Below are 17,594 nucleotides of genomic sequence, written 5' to 3'. Positions count from 1 at the left end.
AAAAACAAAAGCAAAACAGAAAAAGGTTCATCTGTACCCCCACCCTGGGCCATGTCCACTACACCAGATAAACGGGATGACAGTAAAGATACACAGAGTTGCAATGGGAGATGGATCAGGACTGGGAGCCTTTCCCTGCTGAGATGTCTGCAAACATCTGACACCACAGCACATTATTTGTACCCCACCTCAACCCACAGCCAGCTTTTCAGGGCCATAAACACCACATAACTTTCCCATTCCAGGCTCCAAAAAGTCTTAGATCAGGTCCCTGAGACCCCAGCCAGAATGCAAGGAGCCTTCTCTCTGTCTTTGAATGGAAAACTTGCAGGGCATCATGTATGGTTGTTCTCATTTTGAAAACAAGAAAGTCAGGGCAAAACTCACAGCCAGACGCAGACTTCAGCTTGGATTCAGTATGGGGCTTTCTCCAACAATTTGTCAAACTTACCCCCACTCAAAAGTCCACTTTACTCTAAGTCAAAGAGACTTAGGTATGAGGACCAATAAGGAGATGTAAGTGGCAAAGGTCAAAGATTTTGACTCTGTAGAGCTGTGCAGTCCAATACAGTAGACTAGCCACATGTAGCGATTTAAATTTAATTTTAATTCAAAATTCAATTCTTCAGTCATATTAGCCACATTTCAAGTGCTCATGTACTTAGTGGCTTAATCATGTTAAACTGTGCAGATACAGAACATTTCCATCATCAAAGAAAGTTCTATTGGACAGCACTAATATAAAGCATTTAGATGTTTCATGTGAAGTAATGAGTAGGGTGTTCGGGGAAGTTCTGCTGTTCTCCCCTGGTTTGTTGGGGTAGGTTTTAGGTGTTCTGTGGAATGTTGAATAGTGGGTGTGCATTTTCATAATGAAAGAAGCAATGTGCTGGGATTCTCATGTAAACACAAACGTTCTAAGGCAACACAAGGCTATAAATTGGGTCATCTTAGCATGTATACGTGGACACACAGTCTCTCCATACTTTTGCTTTTGTCACAAGGACTATGAAGTCAGATACTGTAACTAGTTTACTTACAAAAAGCCCACATGCTGCCTAGTCCTAGTCAGAATCATTCTCCAGATCCCTTGGCTGGTTCTAAGCATTCCCCAGCTTTACTTTCCAACTCAGCATCACTGAAGAGAAAAATCTCTCAGGTCAGGTCAGCACTCTGGACAGCGACAAGCTCTTTCCTAGTGTATTTCAGCACTTCCCTCTGCCCCAAAGGCCCCTTCAGAAGGAACTATCCCCTCAGAAACCACCAGGTGCCTGGAAAGGGACTTCCCACCCACTTCTTTTAACACCACAATCTTGTTGTCTTCAGAGCAAGAGAGTGTTCAGCTATGAAGCTTCAAATACTCCTCACCAACTCCAAAAAAAGTCACTCCTCAGTTAGCAAGCTAAGGTTCGCTACAGTCTGGCCCCAGACTGCTCCTTCCACTGTTCCAGCCTGGCCAATTCATCATGTCTGACCAAACTAGCTGTTTCCCTCTTCTAGCCCTTTGAGTGGGCACTCCTTTCCCCACCAGAAATGCCATTTTCTTATCTTTGCCTATTCAGGCCCTACCCATCTCTAGACGCCCAAGCCAACCCCCACTTCTCTTCAGAACCTTCCCCAAAGACTTTAATTTACACTGATTTCCTCTGTTCTCTGACATCCCAAAGCACTTCTAGATTAGATCATGCTTTAGAAACTTAATTACCTACCAATCATCTTGTATCATTACCAGGTTCATATGTGGGTTTTGCCAGAACTAGCTTTTGCCAGCAACCAACCATGCAGCCACAAGTCAGTCATGCCACACTTCTGAGTCTTCATTTCTTGATTAGTAAAATAACCACCTTGAACTAAAACATTTCTAACATTTTTTTGAGTTGAGGATTCTCTCAGAACAAGTTTCCACCTAGGAGAGTGCAATGCACGTAGTAGGGTCTTCAAATAATAACTGCAGATGCAATGAATATCTTACAAAAACAAAACCAGAGCACATCCCAGGGCTGAGGCCAGGCAGAGAATCCTGGTTTAGCTCCCAATGTGGATGACAAAGGCTTCAATTCCACTCAGTGTGTGATGATAATTGGAAAGATATCTAGTTTCTGTCCTTACCTACATCAGCATAGGAAAATCATCTATGGCCTTGGAGGCATTTTCCTCCACAAAGGCATTCACCTCCAACATGTGGAAAAATACCACACAATGGGTATTATAACAATGGGAGTGACAACAATGTCTTGCATATAAATTTCTCTTATATAGGTCAGCCAACACCTGACAGCAATGTACTAACTTCATTTACTAATTACACACAAGCCCAGACAGATTAGGAAAAGTAACAAGAAGCATAAACATTGGTGGTGCCCCCAAACAAAACTTTGGCTGGTCTCACGAATCAAGATGTTCCAAGAGTCCGGTGGCAGGGAGACAGACTTAAAATTTTATCTCAATATTATACATCCTGTCAAAATGATAGATAGCTATAATACCTCCTCATAATTAACATCCTGTTATTCTCAAATAATTTGGCTTATGGTCAATAAACAGTAAGATATAGGGGAGATTCTTCCATCTTTGAACAAGAAAAAAGGCCTAGAAACATTTAATAACTTTTACATTGCAAATAAAGATAAAACTAGAAACAGACCTAGTTGGAACAATTCTACTAACATAGGCGCACACACACACACACACACACACACACACATATGCACACACATATCCAAATACACAACTCAGATAACTCTTAGTAATATAAAGAAAAGAGTGATGAAATTCTCTGACCCTGAAATTGGAGCTTTCACCAAATAGTTGTTTAAAATGCTACTGCCAAAGCAAATTGGCCAGCATCAGTAAAGAAAAAGGGAATTTTCATCACTGGGAAAAGTTCTTGGAATTGCTCTGCCAGCCATTTACTCTCATCCCAGAAAATCACAAGATCTGAGAACAAAACTTAGCATCTGGTCAATCCACTCCAGTTGGCCTAAACTGGATCCAGGAAAGGCCTAAACTGGCCTTCAGCATGAAGGCCAGAACTCTCCCATCCTAGGAGGCCTTTCCCAGAGCTGGGCATCCTTTGTGCTCAGAGAAGCAAAGCAGGGAGACGGCAGTGCAACCAGGTTAGAAGAGTAAAGACTAGCACTCAGGGTTCTCTATGATTTTGTCTCCATATACTGCTCCAGACACATCCCTCACTACTGAATTACATGCACCCACCACCCAAACCATGCCATTTACCTTCATAAATCAACGATCCTCTGCATAGTCCTGCCTTTGCACATGGTTTTTCTCTAGTAGTCTTGGAAGAAGTCTTCAAGTCTTGATATCTCAAGACCCATCGGCCAGGCGCTGTGGCTCACGCCTGTAATCCCAACACTTTGGGAGGCTGAGGTGGGTGGATTACTTTAGGTCAGGAGTTCAAGACCAGCTTGGCCAACATGGTGAAACCCCATCTCTACTAAAAATATAAAAATTAGTGGGGTGTGGTGGGCACACCTGTAGTCCCAGCTACTTGGGAGGCTGAGGCAGGAGAACCACTTAACTTGGGAGGTAAAGGTTGCAAGGTTGCAGTGAGTCAAGATCGCGCCACTGTACTCCAGCCTGGGTGACAGAACAAGACCCCGTCTCAAAAAAAAAAAAAAAAAAAAAAAAAGGCCCAATGTGATCTTCTGTCAGCTTTCTAGCACTTACTTTCTGGAATTAGTAAATATTATTTATATTTGGACACACATATCTTACCACCTATAGGGCAGGAGACAGGGTCTCATAAGCCTCCACATTGCTCCAGAAGAAGATGTGGTACCCCTGACCCAAATAGCAGGTGCTTGGTGATGATGATAAGAATAATCAGACCTTCTTAGGAGGTTCATCTGCCACCTCAAGTCAGAACTACGTATGAAGCTAAGTACGTGGGGCTGGGTGGGGCAAGCAGAAACAGGCCAAAAGGGAACTCACTTGGAGGACCACTGTCCACGCAGCCTTCCTCCAACTCTGGGTGCCAAGGACTTTTTTATTCTAGGACTGACTGGGAAATCCTTCCTTCCAACCCCTGAGCGGCTGATCCCAGGGTGTTTATCTCGTTAACTCTGTTTATTGTGATCCCGGTAAGAGGTTCTGAAGCTCTCCAAGCCCCTCTCTAATTAAATTCATTAGAACAGATTGGGGCTTTCTTTCTGGATCTCAAAAAAATTAACAACATGATTAGCATCATAATAAGGGGGAGAGGGGCTGCCAGGGAGGCCTTTCAGGAGGGGCCGGGCCAGTCTGGGAGGGGAGGCGTGAGGAGGAGCAGGTGAAGGAGGAGAAGGCAGATGCTAAGACAGCTGCTTCCTGGAGGAAGAGAGCAGCAGGAGCTGGGAGGGGATGATAGGGACGTGAGGGGATGACCCCACCATGCCCCAGGCACTCCAGCTTTTTCATGGCACTGCATGTGGAAGAGGAAAGCCAGGACAAGAAATTAATCAATGACATAAATCCCAAAAACACGGACTGTGGGACAGGAACTTGCAGCAATCTTCTAATTTTACAGAGAAAGAAATCCATCTAACAATGGGGCCAGAAGTTGAAGGCCCCTCGTACCTTTTATGATGATGTCCTTTTCCTGCAAGACTTTGCTGCATGGACCAGGGAGAAGGTGGGGTGAGGGTAGAAAAGAACAGGCAGGATGAGGAGGTCACTTCTTTCCCAGAGAATCTGAACCCAAGTTTTTGCTTATACACCTGATGATTCCTTCATCTAGAATACTCTCTGCTTCTCTTCCATATCCAAATTCTGCCAATTCTTCGAGACTCAGTTCCATTCCCACCACCTCTGTGAACAGCAGTTAGCATCGGATGAATATTTACTACCAGCTAAGTATTACATTGGGCCTTTCACTATCCTCTCACATCTAATCTCTGTAACAGCCCTGCAAGGTTCATATTAATATCCCCATTTTGCAGATGAGCTGCAGCTATGCACCTAGCAAGTGGAAGAAGCAGGGTCTGAATGTAGATCTGTCTGATCGCAAAGGCTGAATGCTTTCTACTATGCCGTGTCACCTCCGTGACTCCAACAACTGAATCCAACTAACAGATCATGCTTTTCTTTGGAATTTTACTGTCCAGGGTCCGAGGCACCAAGGAAGATTTAATTAGACCCTGTATTGTCTTGTTCTCAAGGTGTTTTACATGTCTCAGTCTTATTTCTTCTATCCGAAAGCAGGAACCACATTTCTGTATCTTTCAGAATAAAGTAAGGCACTCTAAAATGCTTTTTAACTGAGTCCTTCTAACAGATTTTCCTAGAAAGCCTTGTGCATGTGGATAAAACATGCAGCTTTTTATTTTTCTACCTGGGGTTGGGTGGTGGGGTGGGAGGTGGGGCTCAGTACAATATATGGGAGAGGAGCATAGGCTTTGAAGTCAAATAAATAAAGGTTTAGATTCTAGCTCTGCGACTCACCTGTTCTGTAATCTTCAAGAAGTAACAGCTTCTCTGAATCTGCCATTTTCTGTGAAACAAGGAGCCTAACAATATCTCATTTGTAGGTAACCCTTTCAGGATGAAATGAAATGATGCATAGAAAGCACAGAGTGGGGTGCCTAGCACATAGAAAGAACTTGATAATGATGACTATTGTTATTATGCCACTTTTATTTTTTCTGGCTTGCCTCAAGTCCTAATGAAAAAAGAGTGGCCTGAGAGTTCTCAAGCTGGCACAATCTAACCAATATCCTGGGTCAGCAAAGCTGTGGAAGTGCCTACTCAAGCACCCAGCAGAACCATTAACTCCCAGGCCCTCTTCTGCAGTCCAGGGACCAGGCCATATGCATCCAACATCTGCCCTTACAGTTGGGCCTGGGCCCTTGCAGCTAGGCCTGGGCCTTGGCTGGGCATTGTAAGTGTCCAAAGTTTGTCATCAACTTGCTCAAGCCAAGGCAGGGGTCTGTCCAGACAGTTTGGTGCAATCACTCCAGATCCTACTGCCCACTATGACCCCTCAGCCATGCTCCTACAATGCCAGGAATTCATCTAACCTCAATTACAGCAGTTCTTGTGCTGAGTTTTAATTTCGTTTCATTTCTGTGTCTCCAACTTGACTTACACGCCCAATAGCTTGCACAGTTCCCAACAGATTCAAAGGCTCAGGACACATTGATGAAATGAACAAATATGGGTGTGTGGGTGAAAAGAGGGGCTACTCAGACAGATGAAACTGAGAGTCTCTCTCCTTAGCTAATTTCCCAGTTCAGCTATCGATATTTGTGGGAATCTGTGGTCAAGTGTATAGCTTCTAAGGACCTCTCCAGCTTACCAACAACTTCCCCTCCCCGTCAATGGCTCCCACCTGACTCTGGCCTTCCCATAATGTCAAATCCTTTCACACACAGCAGGGCTCACAATATTTTTCCTTGCCTTGCGTCTGAGCATATACCTGTGCGTCTTCCCTACACACAGATAGCTCCCAGAGCCTCTTTCCTCTGACTCACTGACACTCTAAGCATATCCAGCCACACTTTACCCCTAAAATCCAAGAGCTTAGAAGATGGGATTGGGAAAGTCAAGCAGCCTTGAACTCATTGCAGAGCTCCCTCCGGTTATTCCCCTATCAGGTTGTAGCTGCATCTAGCTGGGTTCAGCTACACACAGAACATCCCCCCTCCAGCCCTTCATGCTGGGGATCTGACAACACCTTGAACCTCATCTTGTCTCCTACCTTTTTCCTGACAGTCAACTTCAGGGTCAGCCCTGAGCTACCATCCAGGATAGCATCAGCCAAGCCCTCTTCATAGCTGTGGAGGACAGGGTGCTGATACCACCGGAATTAAAGACCTGGCTGTGTAACATCCCTATCCAGGTGCTCTCGCTCAAGCTTATCTATGTTATTTGTCTGATCACCTGTCTTCCTCTTCCATTGCCCAGGAGCTCGGAGAGACTGGACCCTGGCTTACTTTTCATCTCTATGGTCTCAGCACCTAGCAGAGCACCACACTGTAGGGATTAATGGATCTTCGTTAAATGAGTAAATATGAAACTGGCCTTATGTTCCCCTCACTTCTCCCCTCCCCACCCCAAACATCACCCCAGTCAAACAGACTGAGAACTGAATTTTTCTACTTCTCCCTCTCTGACTTCCTAAGAATTTCTTTTTCTAAAGACAAAGGGATGATTCTCACACCACAGCTCCTGCATGATCTTGAAGATCTCAGAGTGCCTCTGGCCTCCAAAAAAGCATGAGGGAGAAGAGTGGAGCCAGAGGTAGGAAACAAGTTGCAATAGACTGATCAGAGCCTTGGTATCCCGTCTCTCACTCACCACAGAAATCAGACCCTCCTCTGACCCACCTACCTCAGAAATGCAAAGCCAGAACCCCACCCCCAGCTCTCAGCCACCTCTTCAATGTGTGCCTGAAAGAACCAGCCCTTGTGAATGCAGCCAGTGCAGCCCACAGGGAGCTGGCTAGGTACAATTGGAAGGTCTTGCTCTGGCTCTCTGGGGAGCTAGCTCCTCCCTCCATGTGCCTTGGTTTATTTCTCCGTAGTCTTTCTGATGCCAAACAAGGGGGTGAGGGGTGAGATTCATTGCACAAAACTGGGAAATATGTACATTGTTATCAGAATCCCCCACTTCACCTGACCTCCAATCAAGCATTTCAACATCAGAATCTTAACCCAATCAGCTCTCAACAACGGCTGCAAGTGATGCTTTCTCCCTGTACCAGGAAAAGCTGGCAGCCCGGAGGCACTGATGCCAGGGAAAGCTTCCAGCCCCACCCCAACTCATGCTGGAGAGGGGACGGAGAAGGGTGACAAAGCAAGGGGCAGCCAGTCCCAGCAGCACATCCCCTTGCCGGCACTGCCTGAGGCCCATTCAGAGTTTACTGCATAGGAGCTGAAGGAGTCCAACCACTTGGATTCCTAAAGTGAGAAAGCCTTGCAGAGAAGGGACAGGGTCTGTCTGCAATTTGCTGTTAATGCCCCAATTTAAGCCTCTGGGTTTCATCTGAGGCCCCCAAGACAGGAATTGGGCTGCCATTCCCTGTTTCACAGTGGCAACCACAATTTCTGGGGCTAAGTGGGAGTGAGCCTCTTTCCTTATTGGCAGCATAATTCTCTCTCTCTCTCTCTATATATATATATATACACACACACACGCGCGCGCGCGCGCACATACACACACACACACACACACACACACACACACACACACACACACCCCTTCAGTTGAATCCAAAGACAAGAGGAGAAATTACTCCCTCCGAAGTGCCAGCTCAGTCAAGACAAAAGGTGAAATGTATTAGCTGCTTAGCAGGCCCCTGATCTCCTTCAGTTCTTCCTGCAATGCAATTCCACCACATCCAATCATCCCCAAACCAGAAGGAGGATAGATCTCTGCCTGTCTTCCTCCACTGCCCCCACCTCACAGTTGGTATGGCCCCTATCCCCAGAGGCTTCCAATCTTCACACACATTTTCCCTGGGCTATTCTCCTATTGCTTTAAGTTCTGTGGGCTCTGAGCCTGGCTTTGGATCCACACAAACAATTAAACTCCTGTCTAACCAGGTCTCAAAGCCCTGTGGCTTGCCCTTGCCTTGCTGGAGATTTGATTGCGGCCCAGCAGGGCCCAACACATTTCCAAGGGTAGATGAGACATATTAGGCCCTCATGCCAGCGACACAGGCAGGCAGAAAAGGCGTATTGTCGTCCTCTCCCCCACACTGAGGGAGGAGGCATCTCTGCTCAACACACACACACACATGCATGTGCACACACACACACCACATGCCAAAATGCCAAGGAAAGAGTCAGGAGCAGAACCTGGCTGGGGACAGGATGGGGGCTGCCATGGGGACCAGATTCTAGGTGATTCAGCACTCTGCCCACTCTTGGCCCAGCCCATGGGCCACACTCATGACAGCTCCAGATGCCAAAGTGCTGACTTGGAGGCTGAAGCAGAATCTTTTCTAAAATCCAAAATTCTCCAGCCCTCCAGCAGGGTTCCTCGTTCAGGCCCTTACATCAGGGCTCAGGCCAAGCCCTAGGAGGAGTCTGCTCAGTCATTCCCCTGGACCCTGCCCCTTCCCCATCCTAGTTTCCCAATGCCTAGCACCCCCTCCCCCAATTCATCTAGGAAACAAACCTGAACAGCTAGAGGACCGGGGCAGCTGCATGGCTGGAGAGGAACATAAGAGAGAGGCCTACTAACCCCCAGCATTCTTCTTCCCCAAGCCACAAATAGGATCAAATACGCAGAAAGGGGTTATATTCCACAACTGAGATCCCCATGCAGGGAAGGAGGGTCCAGGGACCACTGAGGGAGGGCTGAGTACAGGCTGTGTGGCTCCATACAGCACCACGAAGGGCAGTGAGGAAAGGTGACGGGTGTCAGGCCAGCTAACAGCCAAACAGGGAGAAGGCGGGGTTCTTGAGAGGGACTGTGATGCGGGAGGACACCAAGAGGCAGCTGGGAAGGGGCTGGGACAGGGCGTGCACAGGGGGACTGGGGGAGGACAGGAACTGTGAGGGAGCGAATGGAGAGACAGGACACCAATTGGTAGGGGCATGAGATGGGTAAGAGAATAGGGGAGGCAATAAGGGGTTGATGTGTGCGGTAGGAAAAATAGGAGGCATGGGGTCATCCAAAGCGGGGTGTCGAGGTAAACAGAAGTACAAGGGCAGGCAGGGCTCACGGACGAGGCGGGGACAGACAGGAAAGGGAAAGGGTTGAGGATGCGGGAAGGGGGAGGGGACGCGGCCAACGAGATAGAAAGGGTGTTGGGGTGGGCAAGGGGCTGGTAGTTGGACGGGGATGGGGTGGGTATATGGACAGAATCGGATGGATTCGGGGCAGGTGACAGTGTGGAGAGGGGAAGGGATGGGAATGTGGACGGAGGGGGAGGGGGACAGGTCAGGGGATGGAGACAGAGAGAGGAGGGCGGGAACAAGGGGGTGTCGCTAGGTGGGTTTCCATGATTCTCTACCCCCATCTCTCCGGTGTTCGCGCTCGCCTACCTCCAAGAGCTCGGGCTCCGGCCCTGGGCGCTGTCTGAGCTGTCCGCTGCCGGCGCCGCCACTTCCCCCGCGTCCCCTGCAGCGCCTCTCGTCGCCAGCCGCCGCATTAGGGCAGAGACCAGCCCGTGCGCGTCCCCGGGCGGCCGGCGCGCCCCCGACAGCCTGCGTGCGCGCCCCCACGCCCCTCCCTTCGCGCGCCGAGCGGCCGCGGAGCGGGGACCAGGACAGAGACGGAGGGAAGGATGCTCCGGACGCAGCCCCGCCTGGCGCGCTGGGGAGCGGGTGCGCAGAGCCAGGGCCGGAAAAAAAAATCTTCCTTTCTCTTTTCACCTGAGCTCTCTTTGCAGGCTCGCCTTGAGAGTGATAACAACTCGTCTCCCCCGTTTCCGTTCGCTGAGCACCTACTACGTGCACAACACACAGGAGGAGGTACACTGAAGCCCCAGCAGGATCGCGTGTCTGTCCCTCCACCACAGACTGTGACTTGAGGGAGCAGGAAGTTGCTGGACAGCTTGTGTTCTCAGGGCCTAGCACAGAGACTTGTTTGTGGTAAACTCTCCAGTAAAGTTTGTTGATTGGCAAGTCGTTGGATCCTGATTCGGGGATGTGAGAGGTTGTGACTACTATTAACAGTGAGGGGCTTTCTTTTAAAAATGAGAGATTTCCTCTGTCCTGGGGGACTCAGGCCTCAGTCTTGGCTGGAGAACTATCTGACATGACAGCAAGACGTTTCTCTGTGGACCTCAGTTTCCACAACTGAACCATGAAAAGTTGATTGGGTGGTCGCCCAACGTCTCTTCTAGCTCTGACATGAAGACTACATTAGGTCCTGACTAATGTGCACAGGACCTGAGCTCAGAATTATCACCTGAAATAGTGGAAAGATCCCAATTAGGGAATCATAGAATCTTAGTCTTGGAAGAGTACTTGGAAGCTTCTAGTTCAGCTCCTCATCCAAAACTACAGTGCCCTGCAGCACCCCTCTGTGGCCTCATTCAAGGACTAGTTCCTTTCTCTGTGCTCATAGCTCCTACCCTGGCACCACTGTCCTTTATTCTGGATGAGAACACCAAAGTTCAAGGAACCTGCCCAAGTAATAATTGAAAGCCCAGATGCATCTGACAGTGCCTAGTTAAAACTACTTTGCTATTTTAAGATGGGCCCTAAGATTTTTGGATTTCACCACTACTAGAATCTTCTAATATGGTCAAGTTGAAGGATCACAGGATTTGCCAAGAAAGTCCTGGGTTACCAGCAGGTTGAACTTGGGCAGTTCACTTAACCTCTCTAAGTCGTCTTTTTCCCATCTGTAAAATGGGGTTAGAGTGAGCATCAATGAGATAAGGCACTGAACCAAAATGTTCTTTACAAATGTTAATTATTGTTCAGCCTTCCCTCCCCTTTCTTCATTATTTTTAAACAGCAAATACACGAAGACCTAGAGAGATAGAAGATCACACAGTGGTTTGGTGGTTGAAACTGAATTGGGACTCAAGTTTCATGGCCTTAGTATAAAGAAATCGAGTCTGGGCCTGAAGGGCGCATGGAGACCCCCAGAGGTCCTGAGGGTGAAGGTGTTTCCTTGGGCTTGGTGGTGTCCTAGAGCTGCAGGCAAGTCCTGATGGAGGGAGAGGCACCCCCTGCCGGTGATAGACTCTGGGGACTAAGAGGAGCCTAGGCACCTTGCAGGCTGTTCTGCTGCTGTGTCAGGAACAGACTCACTCAGGACCGAGGGCAGAAAGTGGTTGCTTTTTTTCTTTCCTGACATTTTTCTGGCCTTCCTGCTTCTTTTTCTTCCCTGGGCTTGCACCTCTAGTTCTGGCTGGAACCCTCAGCAGGCATGGACTTTCAACCCAGACCTGAAACCCCACTCACTGTGTCCTCTGTCATAGTGAATGGCAAGTCACAGGATTTTCACATTCCCTAGTGTCTCATTCCTCCCAACGAAATTCCATAAGCCCTGCCTCATCCTGGGCTCAGACCAAGAGAAAGCCCCAGGCATGAGTCTCAGGCACTTGAAGCCATCCTCTTCCACACTGGTCCCTAGGAAGTGTGGGGAAACTGGCAGATTCGTGCATTACTGGTGGAGGTTTAACTTGGTATGGCCTTTTTGGGAGAGCAATACAGCAGTACCATCAAGACTTTATACACTTGACCCATCAATGCCACCTCGAAGAATTCAGCCTGCAGAATCACTGGCCCAATCCACAAAGATGTGTATGCACAAGGACATTCAGTGTGGCTCATCCAGAGGACAATGATTACATGCATTATAATAATCCATGCAATAACACAGTTTTAACAATGATAACACACACACATTTGTTTTTTAAAAAGCAAGTGAATAATGGCATGCAGGGAAGAAAGGTATTATCCTTTTCTGGGGGAAGAGGGAAAGCAAATTGGGAGACAGGGTTGGAAGAAGAGGAGAGAGGGATGATGCCCTGGGCTAGTTTAGAAGGTGAGAGCAAAGGCCCTCAAGCATGCTAGGAGGGATCTAATTTTTGTTGAAGCCTTTCACATATATTATGTCACTCAATCCTCAGAAACCCCAATGAGGTGGGGATCATTGTTCCCAGTTTACTGATGAGAAAATAGATGCCTGGTGAGGTTAATAAGAGTACAACATCGCACAGATGGGGTGTGGTACAGTGTTAGCTTTGCCCCAAGAGAGATCTGACTTTTGCCCTTGGCTCTTGGGAGGTCATCTCTGAGTCCTTGGATTATCTCACCTGATAAGAGTGCCTTTATCTACCTGGGGGATTTGGGCCAAACCAGGTAGTCTATACTAGCAATGATGGATGGTGGGGTCTTTGGGCATGTATCAGCTCAACTTCCAGAGGGGCTAGAAACTAAGGTCAACCACTTGGATGGTCAGCCATGACTACATGAGGGGCTAGAAACTAAGGTCAACCACTTGGATGGTCAGCCATGACTACATGAGGGGCTAGAAACTAAGGTCAACCACTTGGATGGTCAGCCATGACTACATGACTGAGCCCCAGTGAAATCCCTGGACACTAAGGATTGGAAAGAACTTCCCTGATTAGCAATATTTTGCATGTAATGTCATACATTGTTCCTCGGAGACTTTATTGCTGTCCCCAGCTTCATCAAGAGAGAACAACTGCGGTCTCTGCACATGAAACTCTCCTGGACTCCGCTTGACCTGTCTCTTCTTTTCGCTAATTCTACTCTGTATCCTTTTATTGTAATAAGCCACCATTATGAGCCTATGAGCTCTCAGTGAGTTCTATGAGTCCTTCTAGTAAATTACTGACCTAAGAGGGGTCTTGGGAATGCTTGAGCTTGCAATTGGTCAGAAGTAAGGATGGTCTCGGGGACTGCTTCCTAACTGTTAGATGATAAGTGGTGGAATTGGGAGTTGGACAAAGATCTTAGAGCCTCCAGGGTGTGCCCTCTCCCACTGCACAACACTCCCTTACACCGACCCATTGTATAACAATTGCCAAAGAACAGAAACTCTGCCACTGATACAAAAGGGCTGGGCTCCTGGCTAAACCCCACCCTTAAACCTGGAACTGTGGCCCTAAGTGGATATAGCTGACCCCATTTTTCCTCCCAAATGTTGCCTTTTTGGCCTGCCTGGCCCCTATCCCGTGCCCATAAAATACTTTAGCTGGCAGAGAAACACAAGTGGCTGAGTGGCAAGGATACAAGTGGCTGAGCGGTGAGCAGAGAAGCAACTGAACATCAGAGAGTATGGATAGACATAGCTAACTTCAGACAGTGCAGCTTCAGAGAGGGGCCCAGATGGAGATGGCCAGGCTTCAGAGAAATACCATCTTCCCATTCCCTTTCCAGCCTCCCTTTCCACTGAGAGCCAACCACCACTCAATAGTCTTCCACACTCATCACCTTTCAAACAGTTCATGTGACCTGATTCTTCCTGGACACTGGACAAGAACCCGGGTGCCGAGAGGGCAGGGGTTGCCACTCTGACCCTACACTGAGCTGGTGGGCACTTGGCTATCTCTGGACAGCACAGCTGAAAGAGCATTGGTTGTAACACACTTGGATGCTGCTGCAGGACCCGCACAGAGCGCTCCCACCAGAGAGGAGCAACCAGCCAGTTCTAGCATTCGTTCGCTCTGGTTCCCGCACTCACTTGCACACTCCCTTCTGCCAGGAGTGGCCATCGGCAGGCTGAGTGAAATGAACCACTCCAGTTCCTGCCCACAAAGGGGGTCAAGGGAACAATCCTGTGTCACCATCACGAGGAAGAACAAGAGCAGAGTGATAGTCACGCTGAGCTCTAGCAAAGCAGGTGGATGAAGATGCAGAAAAGCAGTCAGAGTAGCATGTTCAGAAGGAATGTAGAGGGGCAAATTTTAGAAAGTTCCAGGAATATAGCACCCCCCCCCCATAATGCAGGAGGGCAAGAAGGTAGGTGCAGTGAAAGCCAATGGGAAAAGCCACTAGGAATTTACCGTAGGTCCCCCGAGAAGCTACTAGACTCTGATCTCTTCTCTCATCTCTCCCTCATCATCTTCTGGTCTCTTCCTAGGCCAAGAGGGAAGGTTGCATCCCAATTTGCACACAGATTAAGGGAAGGAGGGAGGGAGCCAGGAGCGGGGCTCTGGTCCTTCTCCCATTTGGCCAGTGCACACATGCTGGTAATCCAAAGCAGTGGCAGATGTGGAGACCCCATGCGGTCTGCAGGTCCCCATCACCCCCAACACCTGTCACATTCTTAAATGCCTAGAATTTTCTTCCCCCCATGCTGGGAAGAAAGGAAGCACTCAGCCCAGCTCCAAGCTGGAGAGCATCTTTCCATCTGCTCTCTTACTTCCCATTTTGAAATTAAAAAATAAAAATCTCCTTGGGAGTTGCCTCTTGCCCACCACTGCTGAGGGCCAGCCATAGAGCTGAGCTTATGCGGTCATATGCCTATGTTAGAACTTTTACCTTCCAGATGCAGAGACCTCCCCAAGGCACATAGAATTAGTCTTCCACTGTACGTGGGTGAGATCCCATTCCTAGCTGAGATGGGGCAGTGAATGGGAAAGTTAGAGAGGAGGAGAGAGAAACTTTGGAACAGCCATTAACCAGCCTTGACTCTAGGCCTGGGTATCAGACCTGTCCCTGCTCCAAGAGTGAGGGAGGCAAAGGGTGGAACTGCCCCACCGCCTGCTTTTTATACAGAGCATATTTCCACCTTTAAAGACTACCTTTGAATTTCACCTGCATAAATATATTAGAAAGAGTAGAATTTTTGGAGTCTTTCTCTACCATGATGAAAGGCTTTGTATTAGTCTGTTCTCTCATTGCTATAAAGAAATAGCTGAGACTGGGTAATCTACAAAGAAAAGAGGTTTAATTGGCTCATGGTTCTTCAGGTGGTACAGGAAGCATGGCAGCATCAGCTTCTGGGGAGGCCTCAGGGAGATTTTACTCATGGCAGAAGGGCAGGCATCTTCACATGGCCGGAGCAGGAGGAAGAGAGGTAAAGGGGAGATGCCACATACTTTCAAACAACCAGATCTCGCTATCATGATGACAGCACCAAGGAGGATGATGTTAAACCATGAGAAACTACTCTCATGATCTAATCACCTCCCACCAGGCCCCACCTCTAACATTGAGGATTGCAATTTGACATGAGATTTGGGTGGGAACACAGATCCAAACCATATCAGGCCTATACCTGTTTATTAACAATAGTAGTAAAAGAAGCTATTTCTTGGCTGGGTGCGGTGGCTCACGCCTGTAATCCCAACACTTTGGGAGGCCGAGGCAGGTGGATCATGAGGTCAAGAGATTGAGACCATCCTGGTTAACATGGTGAAACCCTGTCTCTACTAAAAGTACAAAAAATTAGCCAGGCGTGGTGGCAGGCCCCTGTAGTCCCAGCTACTCGGGAGGCTGAGGCAGGAGAATGGCGTGAACCCAGGAGCTGGAGCTTGCAGTGAGCCGAGATTGCGCCACTGCACTCTAGCCTGGGCAACGGTACAAGACTCCTTCTCAAAAAAAAAAAAAAAAAAAAAAAAAAAAAAAAAAAGAAGGTATTTCTCTCTCGTTCCTCCAATGAGCCAACCAGCAAGACAAGCCCAACTGCAAATTCTCTCTCTAAACATATGAAACCTTGGTTTTCTGGAGGGTTTTGAGGACTGATCTTCTAGGTAGGTTGCATCATAATCCTGTGCCTAGACAGGGAAATATGGTCCCTCCCCAGCTGGGAATCCTGGAATTTAGAAAACCTTTATCAAAAGAGCTTTTCCTTTTGCAGTTGTCTTGCAGACATATTTGTGCTAATAGTCTTGAGAGTGATTGTGCCCTGCTAACCACAAAGGCATTCATTTCATCTTAATCAAATGGTTAAAACAAATTAAAAGCCTGATGCAGTGGTGCATGCCTACAGTTCCAGCTACCTGAGAAGGTGAGGTGGGAGGACTGCTTGACCCCAGGAATTGGAGGCTTCATTGTGCAATGATCATTCCTGTGAATAGCTGCTGCACTCCAGCCTGGGCAACACAGTGAGACATTCTGGTCCCTTCCACCCACCCAAAAAAACAAAAAAAACCAAAAAAACAAAAAAAAACCAAATATGTTAAAACAATCTCTTTTCCGAAAAGCCCTTACTCACTTTATCTTTGTGATGTACTCCTTTCTGAAGACTCAGCTTAAACATCTCTCGTGTGAAAACAACAAAACAAAACAAAAACTCTTATTCTGCCAGACTCAGCCTCTCATCTGTGCAGCCGTGCACACAGTAAGGGCTTCCCTCATAGCATTTACTGCACTGCGTTTCCAACTGGAAGTTTCCTAGAACAGGGACCATCTTCCTCTCAGTGTATCTACAGGGTCCTGCACTATACGCTGCTCATAGCTGAAGCTATGAATGAGTGAATGTATGAATAAAAGTATGAATAAAAGCAGAGTTGCTATGAATATAGACAGTGCTATCTAATGACAGTAGCCACTAGCCACATGTGACTATTTAAATTTAAATTAACTAAAATTAAAAATTCAGCTCTTCAGTTAAGCTAACCACATTGTAAGTGTACAAGAGCTAGCATGTGCCTAGCGGCCACTGTATTGAACAACAAAGATGAAAGAACGTTGCTATCATTGCAGAAAGTTCTACTGAACAGCACTGGTCTACATTATGATGGGCACCAGCTGAAGTTATGCAGTGTGTGACCTGCATAACTGTTCAGAGTGGGCCTGTATGAATGAAGTAGCTCCCTATGTGCAGTGCTGTGCTAGCTGCTGATCAAAGAATTACACAGACGTTTGTAGTCTAAGATAGGCATGAGAACATCAGAAAACACATTGTAAAGAATGGTCCCTCGATGAGTAAATACAGGCCAAATGAAGTAAACAGACTATGGGTAGGTATCATCAAATATATAGGGAATGAACAGACCGAAGAAGGGAAACATAAAGAAGTTTGGCTGTCCTCATAGCCTAAAAACTAGTGTCTGTTTCCCTTCTTATATTTGAAATGGACATCACTTGGCTAGAATTATTTCCTGGAGAAATAAACATATTAGACAGAAATAACCATGCCGGCCATAGAAATATAGCCAAAGAAAATATTTGTCTTCACGTAGCAACCACAGAAGCTCTCCATCACGGCAA

At 47.5% G+C, this 17,594-nt stretch overlaps 1 protein-coding gene and 1 long non-coding RNA gene across 20 annotated transcripts in view; one reads left to right on the top strand and one right to left on the bottom strand.

Annotated features, from left to right (window-relative positions):
• LOC105484804 (neurofascin) overlaps window positions 1–10,127 on the bottom strand; it is a 200,724-nt gene extending 190,597 nt beyond the window's left edge. For all 19 annotated transcript variants that reach the window (XM_011746775.3, XM_011746785.3, XM_011746784.3 and 16 more), the window contains exon 1: window positions 9,990–10,127. In XM_011746775.3, the coding sequence (XP_011745077.2) occupies window positions 9,990–10,096 (107 nt within the window). In that variant the 5' untranslated portion in view covers window positions 10,097–10,127. The remainder of the gene's footprint in view (window positions 1–9,989) is intronic.
• LOC105484805 (uncharacterized) lies at window positions 9,481–15,889 on the top strand. Its single transcript, XR_989223.3, has 3 exons — window positions 9,481–9,548; window positions 10,337–13,187; window positions 13,880–15,889. It is a non-coding gene; the product is annotated as an uncharacterized lncRNA (long non-coding RNA).
• Window positions 15,890–17,594: the final 1,705 nt, after the last annotated feature.

This window comes from Macaca nemestrina, chromosome 1 (genome assembly GCF_043159975.1).
Source record: "Macaca nemestrina isolate mMacNem1 chromosome 1, mMacNem.hap1, whole genome shotgun sequence".
Taxonomy (NCBI): domain Eukaryota; kingdom Metazoa; phylum Chordata; class Mammalia; order Primates; family Cercopithecidae; genus Macaca; species Macaca nemestrina.
The sequence above is the reverse complement of the archived record's forward strand: the minus strand, read 5'-3'. Positions and strand labels throughout refer to the sequence as shown.